We start from the raw sequence: 12,056 nt of genomic DNA, 5'->3' as shown, positions 1-12,056 counted from the left end.
AATGTTGTCAGCTCTATACAATGCAAACATAAGGATGCAGAAGCAGATTGTTATAGGTGTACATTTTTGTGAAACACGTTTGTTACAATTTAACTTCTAAATTTGTTTTTGTTTTATGTTTTAGAATACGTCCGTGTTGTCAGGACTTGTACAGACTAGGTGATTGGGTAAAAAACCTTAAAAAAAAATTATTTAACCCTTTTTTTTAACTTTATTTTTATTTATGTTTTCCTGGTATTTTTTTTACTGGAACAGTTTTTGCTGTAGGTTAGAGTGTATTTAAGATAATGTAATATATAATAATAATAAAGAAATTGAGCAAAATAACTATTTTCTTCATTGTGCACTTGTAATGTTTTTTTGTAATTGCGAATTGATTGAACTTTCACAGAATTATATTTTTGTGATAGTGATGAAAAGCTGTGGAAAATTTATCCAATATTCATTTTACGTCCATAAGATATAGCTTTTTGATTTATTAAGTTTTTAAAAATATTAATAACATAAATAATAAATGAACTAGTAAGAAAATAACAAAGAATTAAATTAAGTACAAAGAGAAATAAAAAAGAATAAGAATGAGTAAACCTACCTGGCCAAAACATTTTATATATTCAAAAGAGAACTTTTAGGTCCAATTTAGGGCGTTATATTTTTTTCTCTCTTTAATCTCGATATATTTTAATCTTACAAACTTTTAAGACAATTATTTACTATGTTATGCTGAAGATGTGTATATTTTTTTGTTTCAAAGAAGAAAATGAGTTCTAAAAATAATGTTTTTACATATGTAAAAAATTAAAAGCAAGTCAGTTTTGCAAATATTTTTTTCTTTCTTAAAAATAAATTTTTTCTGAAAAGCTGCTAGCTGTACTATGTTTGTTATGGCGGTAAAACTCAATGTCTTGTTTATCATCTATTGTAATGCTTGTAATTCAAATGTCTTCTTTTGTATTTTTATTTCTACGAATAATGTTTTTCAATTATAGGAACTGATTTAACTCAATAAGGAGGGGGTTGTTTGAGAGTGGTATAGAATTGATGCTTTTATCTGTCTGTTAACTCAAGGTGAAAGTTGTTTAATTTCAGATTTGACTGAACACTTTTTAAAGTTTCTATTATGCTGTTACTTTCTTGCGAAATTCTTTCCTTGTTTATTTTATGTGAGTTCTGACCAAAGGTCTAACCACCACAAAAGTAATGTTTTTACTCTTTTGGATTAATAATAATGCCTCTCTAATATTAGGGTAGGGTTTGAAAAATTATCCTGCCTTTTTCATATTATCACATGAAGAATTGTGGTACATTTCTGTCGAGTTTGTGCCATACCTTTTGTTTTATATTTCTGTCGTATATTAGTGTGAGTATGATCTTACAGTTTACCTCTCGCGAAAAATCAAGTTGAGCTCATATAAAAGTTCTTTAAAAGTTCTCTAAAAATCTTTTTATTTTTTTGAAAAATCTTTATTCGTTCTCCAGATATTTGTCTTAAAAGTTGCGCTAATTATGTGAAATTATGACGTCATGAATATGCATTGAGGATAATTATGGTAACAATAAAATTTATGTAAAATGTTTAAAACCTGTCAAAGTGAACAGCCAGAAAACATTTTTAACTTTCTATGGCTTGTCAAAAATGTTGAATTAACCCCCTTGCAGAGAATACTCATGACATCATGCATAATTAGTAAATTTTCTTAGTTCAAATTCTAAAGAACCAATCAAGGATTTTAAAAAAAATATTTAAATTCCTGGATAACCTTTCAAGCTCTTTCATATGCAATTAACTTTATTTTTCGCGGGAGATAACCTTTAAGTTTTAAGTAAAAGTTGTTAGTCGTGTTTTGCACTGAACAGAATTGTGTCATGTGACTACAAATATATGGTTAAACAGTTTACAAGAAACTTTCAAAGCCAAGATTAAAATTAAAATAAGTAAACAGAAAGCTTTACATAAAAGTTTTGTAATGAATGATCTCTATTATAATGCATGTTGTCCACCTCTAAGCGAAGTGCTGAGAGTAGTGTCATTTGACAGCTAACAACTAGATTTTTGACAATTTTTTAATAACACATTTTGAATTACAGCAAAATGGAATATTCCGTGCAGTTTTTTTTTTGCAAAAATAGACGATCATTATGAAAATGTTTTTATCACGAAAAATTTGTATATATATTTACAAAAATTTTTTGTTTTGTTTTTTGCAGAAATACCTGCATTTATTATCCAAAGGAAAAAAATTTTTGTGGAACTAAATTTTGCAGATCTTTTTGCGTTGTTAGACCCTTATTTGCAAAATTAAGTTTTCTCCAAAAGTAGGTCAAAATTTATGAATTACAAGTGTTTTGAAAGCTATTGAATCATAAAAATATTTTAAATTCTTAAAGATGATGTGTAAGACAATGTCGTTTCAAGAATGCAATTTATGCTATATTTAATTCTTCTTTTATTTTTGTTGTCATTATAATTCATGTTTTTTTTAAAAAAAAATTTCTTGTTATTATTTTACTTGCAAAAATTTTTAATAAAAAAATCGTTCCAATTGCAAACATCAGTTCCGTATTTTTTCTTGAGAGCTTCCAGTCACAAAAATAAGTTCTACATATGGCATATGCAAATCTTTTAGTAGCAAAAAAATTAATTCTGCAAAAATTTCTTACCTCAAGGTAAACAAGGTAAGCATAAGATGTGTAAAAGCAATTCAATTCTTCACTCTTACCAAAACAATAGTACTCTACTTCTTTTATATAAACTCAACCATACGGTTTACAAATCCCCATTGTAGCAACATATAACTAACCCTACCTTGCTTTCTTGTATTCTTGCAACATTTGACAGCTGTTATGTTTATTGTGAGTTTACTTTCAGTTATTACGTATGTAGAGTTCATATGGTGTTATAATATTCATTTCGTATTCATCAATTATTTCAAAATGATTTTTTGTATCTTTTCAGCTATATCAGTTTTATGTAACAGTTGCAATGAATTATTGATTTTCATATATAGTAGGTAAAATTTACTATATAATAATAACTTGTGAAATAACAGAATGTGTGAATTGGGCAATTTTTTGTAAATTTAAAGACATTATTTATTAAAGGTAGAGAGAGATTTATATACATTTTCAAAACCAATGACACAAATAGTTCTCACGAATATAGAGAAACAAAAAAAACAATAGAATTTAAAAGCGATCAAGATTGTTATCTGAGAATATGTTTAAAGGTACAAGACTTTCAGTTAAATGTTCTGATATTATTAATGCTCAGCTTGGAAAAGATGCTTCGTTCTTGTTTAGCATTGCTTCTTTTATTCTTTATGGCTAGCACAAAACGTTTAAACGAAAGTTGACTTTTTTTTTTAAACAGTAAGCTGAATGCATTTAGGTGCATTTAAGTGGTATTTTACAAGTATATTTATTTTAAAACAGAACTTTTCCTTGCTTCTTCCTGCATTTTTTCCATGCAATCTCTTTCTTTTACAGGATGTGATACAATTAATTCTTCTTTGTATTCACAGGCTGTATTCCACATGTCAAAACCAGCATGCTCCTGAGCTGTAACACCTGCTGCAAATGCTAACTCCCCTATGTAAGCATCATCAATCCTGAGTGGTCTTTCCCAATTAAACAGTGGTATTATTTTACTTATAGTGTCGTGAGACAACACAAAACCGCCACCAGAACAGTAGGGGTCATATGTATCATTAAAATGTTCTGCTTTCGTTACTCCATACCTACCTTCTCTCTCCACTCGTTGGCCAAACATTTGTTGGCCAAAAAATGTTCCTTCTTTGTAAACTTTAAGACTGGTTAATAAATTATCAACATGAACAAAAACATCATCATCACACTTTAGGATGTAATCATATTTGAAGTTCACGTGTGCCCATTGAAACCCTATCATGACTTTCTTTGCTAAATTATAGAAGTCTTCTGGTATATCTTCTATGATGGTATCTTTATAACTGCTTGTCTCATTGTACAGTGCTTCCATAGTTTCTTTATCTGATGAACCACCTGTTACAAAAAATAATTTCCACATATGGTTTTTCCAGTTTTTCTTGTTTGCCCATAATTCTCTGATATTTTGCCTGCGATTAAAGTTGGGAGCGTTTGATGAGACCATAATTATTACTTTATACCTCTCACTAACAACATCTCGGTTTAAATTATCAACTAAGACGTGAAAATTACTTTTATATGTGTTTGGTGTTAACTGGGGGAGTAACTTTAGAATTGAATTACGATCTTGTTTGTATTGGTTGAAGTCATTCACATCTTCTATTTTTGTCTCTATTTGTTTTACTCTGTTTACCAATCTTTTTATATATTTTAATATTGCATCTAAACTATGGTTTTGTTCATTAGCATTTGAATATGACCTAGGCTTTGGATGTCTGTTAGGCAATACATCATCCTTGGTGTAGATATATAACATGATTGCTGCAGTGAAGATTAAAGTGATTGTCACAATTGTATACTTCATTGTTGTGATAATGTGCAACATGTGTCCTTAGTCTCGATATTATAACTTCAGATAAATAAGTCTGGTGAATCTGATCACCATTTTTTTATGTGTGATGTTATTTCTTTTTGAAGAATTTTATCTATTTTACAAGTAGAAATGTAATGATGTACAGTTTCTATTGCTTATTTGTTAAACTTTTGTTGCTCTCCTTGCAGCATATTTTCTAACCTTTTTTTTAGACACATGAATTGAGATGCAATACTTCCTTGTACATTACTCATTTTCTGTATGTTCATGCACTCTATTTCTTTTCTTGCTAAATTTCTTGATTTTTTTCACTTGTCTTGTTTACCTTGGTAATTCCCTCTGACCTGAATATCTTTCTTCATACTGTATACTCATTGCGCATTGACCATATAATTTTCTGAAGATATAAATTGGTAACTTCGACATTACTGGAGCCCAACTAGTAAATGATTGTCTTTATTATTTGTACTTCTTTTTTAAGCATTTCTACAAAAGGAAATCTTTTAATTTGTAACCCAATGTAAAGTCATAGGAAATGCATAAGCTGTTGGATGCTTATGCATTCCACAGGTTTACAAATCGATCGGTTGACTTAGCATCATCAACTAAGGGACGATCAGTCCATTAGTGGTTTGTCTCACTGGAACAGGTGCTGGTAGGAGCGACATGGAAACAGCCTTCTATGTTGTTTGAAATTTTCCACAACACGTGTCCCTGTACTGCACTAGTAGCAGGTACTGAGAAATCCTGTGGTGAATAGTGACCCACTTTTCATCAACATCTCCACAATCCTTCTTGCCATTTACAATATATTCAGCTGTTAAGAACAATTTCTTTCTAAGTATCTGTCAAAACTTCACCAGTAGGTTTGAAATTTCTTTTCTCAAGGTTGGTGTCAATTGTTTTTCTTAATACTTAGGCTTCATGTTTGTTGTTTGTATAAGAATTAAAATAAACCAACATAATACCATACTGCTAATGTGTGAGTTAAATGTGGAACATTTTACGCATGGTTTCTAACGAAACGGGAGTGTTCAGGACAAAAACTTTTATGTAATAAATTACATTTTTATGCTGAGGAGACGTCTTATTTTATATGGAGCCGTTGCAGAAATATTAGGGTTTGTTAGGGTTCTCTGATGACGTCATCAACACGTTCATTCCGAAACGGATTAGGGGACCCAGGTTTGGGAAACTTACCCAAATTGGTCCCAGGTGGTCCCTAGTTACCCACGCGGTGAACAATCATTGACGTCACCACCTCATTTCCAAGTTATTTGGCCTCAAAGTTTTAGGTGCATTGCAATGGCTTCATTAATTTAATATAAGATATTGACCTTAAAGTATTATTATTGACGTCGCGTCGTAACGTCAGAAAATTTAACATATTAGACATGCATTTTTCGCCAACATCAAAGCAAAATGAAGAAATCCACTTTGCCTGTTACAGACACACAAACACAGACACACTCTCTGTATTATTTATGTACTATAAATATGAGTGTGCATGGTTATGAAAACAGTGTATTTTTTACCATCAGAACGCTTGTGATGGAAACAAATTGATTTAACTCATCCTTGAGGATGTTGATAAGGTATCAGAGGTTTTATGTTAAAAATTATCACTCCTACTGTTTAGAACAATAAAATAAAAATAGTAGCCACCGTGATTAAAAATTTTGATATTTTAAAAAAGTGTGTATTCTTAGTGCAATGTAACCTATGATTTACAAACAAGATACAACATTAGATAAACTTCTTATGTAGTGGACATGTAGTTTGTTATACAGCAGTATTATAAAATTAATGAACTTGTTAGGTGGAATTATTTAGTGTCATTCCGACAACTTTGTTTACATTAGACTACAACTTTAAGTACTAAAGAGGCTATTAATTTCCTTCAAGCGTTTTTCTTTATTGATGCCTCCCCCACCATCCACATACTCCTTAAAAGGGCTAGTGTATTAACCTCCAAAATAAAGTTAAATCTCACAAGGAAACAATGTACCATTGATTCATGTTTTTATGAGTGATTTCTAGTATTTTCTTCATCAGGTTTTTATTTTCCTTGTAATGTTTATTTTGTAGTTTGCCTACTTTGTTAAAAGTATTCTTTTAAGACATACTTAAAAAACACTGAGTAAGCACTAAAATCATTTGTTATTTTATAGATAATAATAACTTAGTTCTACCAACTTTATCCATATTTTAAAGGTCTAAACTTCAGACTAAATATTCTTTTTTTTTTTCAATTTTTCAGCCTCAAATGTTCTTATTTGCATTCTCTGTCAAAAAGTTGTGAAAATTATTTATATCTTTTCGGGATTTTTTGTTCTTTACTCACATAAAATTGTTCTTATAATCTATAAAAGAATTCAGGCTTAGTGGGCTACAAACGCACATTATGCTATGATTAGATCAGCAAATACTAGCTTTAGTTTATAAAGTTTTTCCATGTTACTCTTTAAAAATAGCCAAACCTCTTTGTTCAAAGGAGTTATCTATAAGAGCAAGGTTAGTGCTTAAATTTTTTTTCATAAAAAGTTCCAAAATGTCAGTGCTTAATAACATGCCTAACAAAAGTTATGCCTAGTCAAAGAGACTATGGGCCTATTATAAGCAAGATACTCTGACATATTTCCTGCATTCAGAAAAACTAACTACTAACAGTCCAACCCATGTTATCATGGAAAAAGGTTTAAGCAGAGAGTGATGATGATGGTGTTTTATAATTGCAGAACAAGTTTTACCAATGATTAGTACATGTGTGTCTAATTTTTTATATTTTTTTTTAAAAAATCAACTACAATAAATACAACAAAATATATATTTCATATGTTTAAAAATATTTGCAACTGAAGTTTTTGTTCTGTAAATAGCCATCTAGTAACTATGAACTACGCCTTACCACAGTAGCTTCCTCAGTTAAACTATCAAGGTTGATAGATTTAAAAAATGACGATTTCGACAATGCTGTTTTTTGTAATTCTTTCATGCATGGTAGTTCCTTTACCGGATGCGTTACAATCACGTTGTCATGGTATTCACATTTATTGTTCCACATATAAAAACCGTCATTGTGTTTTGCATGTGTCCCCGATTTATACACCAACTTACCGATGTAAGCGTCATCTATTTTTAGTGGACGTTCCCAATCAAATAATGGTATAATGCTGTTTATAACATCGTGGGATAAAGTAAAGCCGCCACCTGAGCAGTATGGATCATATTGTGATGCTTTATGCTCTTCCTCAGAAACACCATACCGTCCTGATCGCAATACTGGTTGTCCTTCCATTAATTGACCAAAAAATGTGTTTCTTTGGTAATTCTTTAAATTATCCACTAAATTGTCAACATGAACAAAAACATCATCATCACACTTCAAAATATAATCATATTTGAAGTTAACATGTGCCCATTGAAGTCCTATCATTACTTTTTTAGCCAGATTATAAAAATCCTCTGGTACATCTTCTATAATGATGTCTTTCTTTTTTTCTGCTTCGTTGTATAGCTTTCTCATCACCTTTGCATCAGGTGAGCCACCCGTGACGAAAAACACTTCCCACATATGACTCTTCCAGTGTTTTTTATTTCCCCACAGCCGCCTTATGTTTTTCCGCCGTTCAAAATTTGGTGCGTTTGAGGAGACTAAAATAATAACCTTATATCTATTGCTGTAAATTTTTTTATGTACTGTGTCAACTAGGACGTGAAATGTTGTGTCATATGTGTTATTTGTCAATTTAGGTAACAGTTTTACAATAGAATCTCTTGCTTGTTTGTATTTTTTAAAGTCTTCTTCTTCTTTCAAACGCCAATCAAGCTGTTGAATTTGTTTCATCATATTTTGTAGGAAAGAGTGTAACGTTTTTGGGTTCATATCAGTATCCTTAATTTCTGATTTTTTTATTTTTGGTCGACCAGCATGTAATCGTTGTTCTTTGTAGTATTCATTAAACAGAACAAGAATAAAAATCACTGTAAAACCAATTGCTAAAACTGTAAAAACTCTGCTTGATACCATAGTGTGGAATGGGTGATTATATGTTGATATACTAAAAAAAGATCAAAAAAGGAAATAAGCAAGTAATTCAAAAAAACCTGTAGCAGCCTTGTTACAAAACCACTAACAACAATTTTGATATTAGCAGCCCATTTAAAAAATCAACAATAATAAACAACAAAATATTAATGGCATAATAAATTACAGGAAAGGAAGGAAACTATCCATAAGTTTGTTATTCAATAAAGATCAGCAATTAACCTTTTCCTCCTAGCATCCAAAGGGCCGGTGTCTAATGAGGTCAAGAAAGGTAAAATTAACATTTTAACAAAAGCAGTGATACAGAAACACAACTTTTCTAAAAAGTGTGCAAGAATTTCACTGATCAATATTGCTTATGCCTCTTACTGCCACATGTCATATTATTGTTGTGTGATAAACAAAAGCTGTGTAAACAAGACTTTAGACAAGAAAGTTGTATTTACACTAATACATTTTAATGAAAGTGTCTTTTAAGATGGGTAAACAAATTTTGTACTATATTTAAAGTGATAACTGTTGAAAATTAATTAAAAAATCAATGGAGAAGAGTATAAAAGCATTTCAAGGCCAGGAGAAAAAAAAAATTATCTTCATTCTACACATTAAAATTAAGTTATCTTGATATTTTTTATCTAAACCTTGTGGTAAGCAGTTTTATTTTCCACAAACACAGCCATAAGGAAACATCCATATATATGTCTCTCTTGAAAATCTTCCTCTCTGCTTTATTATGTTTTTTAATCACCCTTAATTTTAAACCATTAGAAATGATTAAGCTGACAATATATACACTAGTGGCATTATAAAGTTCTTTTATTACCCAATGGAGATCAGTTTTACATAATGAGCCTTTTTAATTTTATAACACATAACTAATAACAACTACCTTTGTGTTTTGTGATTCAACTATCTGTTAATGTGTAAAGGTTTATATTATATGGAGGTGTGTTCCCTTATAAAAGGAAGAGTTGGGTTTTAAGCTTTAGTGTTTATAAGTGGATAATAATGATTTTATAGAACTATTGTTATTGTGTTTATACTCTGTGAAGGAGTGTTCCCTTATGCAAAAAAGAGTGTTTTTTTAAGCTTTAGAATTTCATAAGTAGATAATAATGATTTTACAGAACTATTGTTATTTTGAAGTTTGAAATTAATTTTTTTTTGACTCTCCTTCTCTGTAGTTTATCTTAAAATTTAAGTTCTGTGATTAAATGTTTGTTTGTATACATACACTTCTCCACTCTGTTTAATATTATTAGAATATAAAGTTTCTTTTGTTATACAAATGGTAAATTAAGACAAGCAAAGGAGAGTTTGTTTTAAGTATCTTAATAAGTTCCTAATAGACAACTCTATCATGGTTTCTTAGTTTCAAATTAGTTGGCCTGCAGTAATGCAAGTTATTTAAGGCTTCAAAAACAATGTTGTTCTTGGTGTTATTGAAAGTTTGTGAAGAGTCATGTTATGCATGTCATACTCAAGGGAATGTTGAAATAAGTTAAAAGACCAAAGAAAAAATGTTTGTCATGGAAATTTTATAATGCCTAGCTATGTCCAGTTACAAATAGTATTATTAATGTACTTGTTACATTATTATTATTAATATTAATCCAGGAAGGCCAAACTGCTGTAAATTCTGTTTTATTTGCATTTGACAATTCGACATAGCTGTGTGTGTTGACCAGGTTGCTTACTACCTGTTACAGCTTTTGTGTTGACACAGGCTAGGTAAGCAGGGTAAGTATCCATAGCAATAAAGATGAAATCCATTGTCAGAAGATTGAGTTGGTTAGGAAAGAATGGAGGAGGATAATTGGGTAAGAAAGTGTAGAGACTTGATAGTTTCTGGACCAAAGACCAGAGGTAGACCGAGAAAGAATTGACAAGAGATAATAAGGACAAACTTGATGCAGAAGAATTTAAGTTTAGATTTAACACGGTCTAGATCAGTTTGGAAGAAGGTCATTAATATACCCCGTCCAACCCATGCTAACATGGAAAACAGACGTTGGGCCGAAAATGAAAATAATGATGACGAAGGATTAGGTCTCATATTTTTGCTATCTAAACATAATTTACACATATATACAGTTGTTGTATGTTTTTGCTCTAACAACTACACCCTTTTTTTAAAAAGAACATGCTTTTTATGAATATTAGGCTAGGAATAACTCCAAAAAGGAATAATCCTCAGCCTGATTTTCCATAGAAAAGGAGTATAAACCGACTTCTTATTACCAAGATTTTTTTGTTTTTCCAACTGTGTATCTCAACTAACAAAACATAGTTTCCAAGTTCTTCTTACACATACACATGTGTATAAGAGTATACTAAGAATAATTTCAGCATGAAATTTGATGAAATATAAGAATATTTCACCCTGTTTTGATTTTTACTAATCTTATAAAACAAAGGCATGTAGCCTAGTATTGAAATCCTCTTCTCCAAGCATTCTCTATATTTTAATTTGAGAAAGATTGCAATAGCTTATATTATTGTTTGCTTTATACCATAACATAATAATTGAAAAATGTCGATTCACCATCGGACAAGTCATTCACTTCGTATAAGTTATACATATCAACACTTTCAACTGAAGAAGGTAAAAGATAATGAAAAAAAAAAGAAATAATTTATTTATCACATTAAAAACAGATGAATTTAGCTTTGAAATGTATTCAGTCATAAACAGCATGATGCTATATTTTGGTCGAAATACATTTTTTAAAGTTGTGCATAAGTGTCTTATAATGTGATGAAATTATAAGTAGCTAAATTTTTTCCTGTGTATCATGAATGTCTTCTCAGTTCATACATGACCTGTTATAAGAACCCAAAAGTGTGCCAGTGAAATTAAAGTCCATGTAATCAATGGAAGCTGCAATTGTACTACTCAATTTGCACAGTGGTCTGATTTTATTTGTCAACAAATGTTTGTGTATCTTTGTTAATACTTTGTTTATTAAAAATCACTTCTTTTATAAGCAATACACAGTTCTGACTGAGGTTTAATGTTGATTAAGTTTCTCTTTTTTTTTTAACAGAGATCCTAAAAGGATAAAATTCTTTTAAACAATCTTAAATCCTAAAAGTTTTTGTGAAGACTCTAAAAATTTCTTGTGAAAATATCCTAAACTGTCGAACTTAATTTTTATAATGAATTCTATTCTGTGGAGTAAAAGTCAAAAATATTTATATCCTGCATCAATTAATGTGGAAGTGAAATCTGATGAATCCGATTTCCATTCCTTTTTTTTCAATTTCTTTGATATTTGATTCATGTGATTCTAAATTACACTTTCACTAATTCAAGCCCTCATAAAATCTACTAACTATTTGTATCATTTTACCTGCGAATCGAATTAATCTCCTGACAAAAACAGCTAAAATCCTCCTAAATTCTCCGAAAATAGGTTGTCAAACGAGTGGTAATCCTGTTTGTTAACTTTTACACCATTTAGAGGTCTTGAAGAATTTTGTTTACAATCCCTGTTTTACCTCTATATT

The 12,056-nt window shown here is 30.2% G+C and overlaps 3 protein-coding genes across 3 annotated transcripts in view; 1 reads left to right on the top strand and 2 right to left on the bottom strand.

The window, feature by feature from the left end:
* Positions 1–1,050, top strand: part of LOC130636402 (phosphatidylinositol-glycan-specific phospholipase D-like) — a 40,732-nt gene extending 39,682 nt beyond the window's left edge. The window contains exon 13 of the mRNA XM_057446113.1: positions 125–1,050. The gene's annotated coding sequence lies outside the window, so the exon portion shown is untranslated. The remainder of the gene's footprint in view (positions 1–124) is intronic.
* Positions 1,051–3,271: 2,221 nt separating this feature from the next.
* Positions 3,272–4,510, bottom strand: LOC130636979 (beta-1,3-galactosyltransferase 1-like). The gene has a single exon (XM_057446832.1). It carries the CDS (start codon positions 4,508–4,510, stop codon positions 3,419–3,421), a length of 1,092 nt encoding a protein of 363 aa, XP_057302815.1. The 3' UTR covers positions 3,272–3,418.
* Positions 4,511–7,268: 2,758 nt separating this feature from the next.
* Positions 7,269–9,522, bottom strand: LOC130636405 (beta-1,3-galactosyltransferase 1-like). The gene is made up of 2 exons (XM_057446117.1): positions 9,436–9,522; positions 7,269–8,559 (listed from the first exon to the last, which is right to left on the bottom strand). The coding sequence occupies exon 2, from the start codon at positions 8,526–8,528 to the stop codon at positions 7,389–7,391; it is 1,140 nt and encodes a 379-aa protein (XP_057302100.1). The 5' UTR covers positions 8,529–8,559; positions 9,436–9,522; the 3' UTR covers positions 7,269–7,388.
* Between the last annotated feature and the right edge of the window lie 2,534 nt (positions 9,523–12,056).

Source organism: Hydractinia symbiolongicarpus, chromosome 3 (assembly GCF_029227915.1).
Source record: "Hydractinia symbiolongicarpus strain clone_291-10 chromosome 3, HSymV2.1, whole genome shotgun sequence".
NCBI lineage: Eukaryota > Metazoa > Cnidaria > Hydrozoa > Anthoathecata > Hydractiniidae > Hydractinia > Hydractinia symbiolongicarpus.
This window is presented reverse-complemented; position numbering and strand designations above follow the sequence as displayed.

Excerpts from the sequence above, each read along its gene's own strand:
- LOC130636979 (XM_057446832.1), bottom strand. The coding sequence starts at position 4,510 with ATGTTGCACATTATCACAACAATGAAGTATACAATTGTGACAATCACT.
- LOC130636405 (XM_057446117.1), bottom strand. The coding sequence starts at position 8,528 with ATGGTATCAAGCAGAGTTTTTACAGTTTTAGCAATTGGTTTTACAGTG.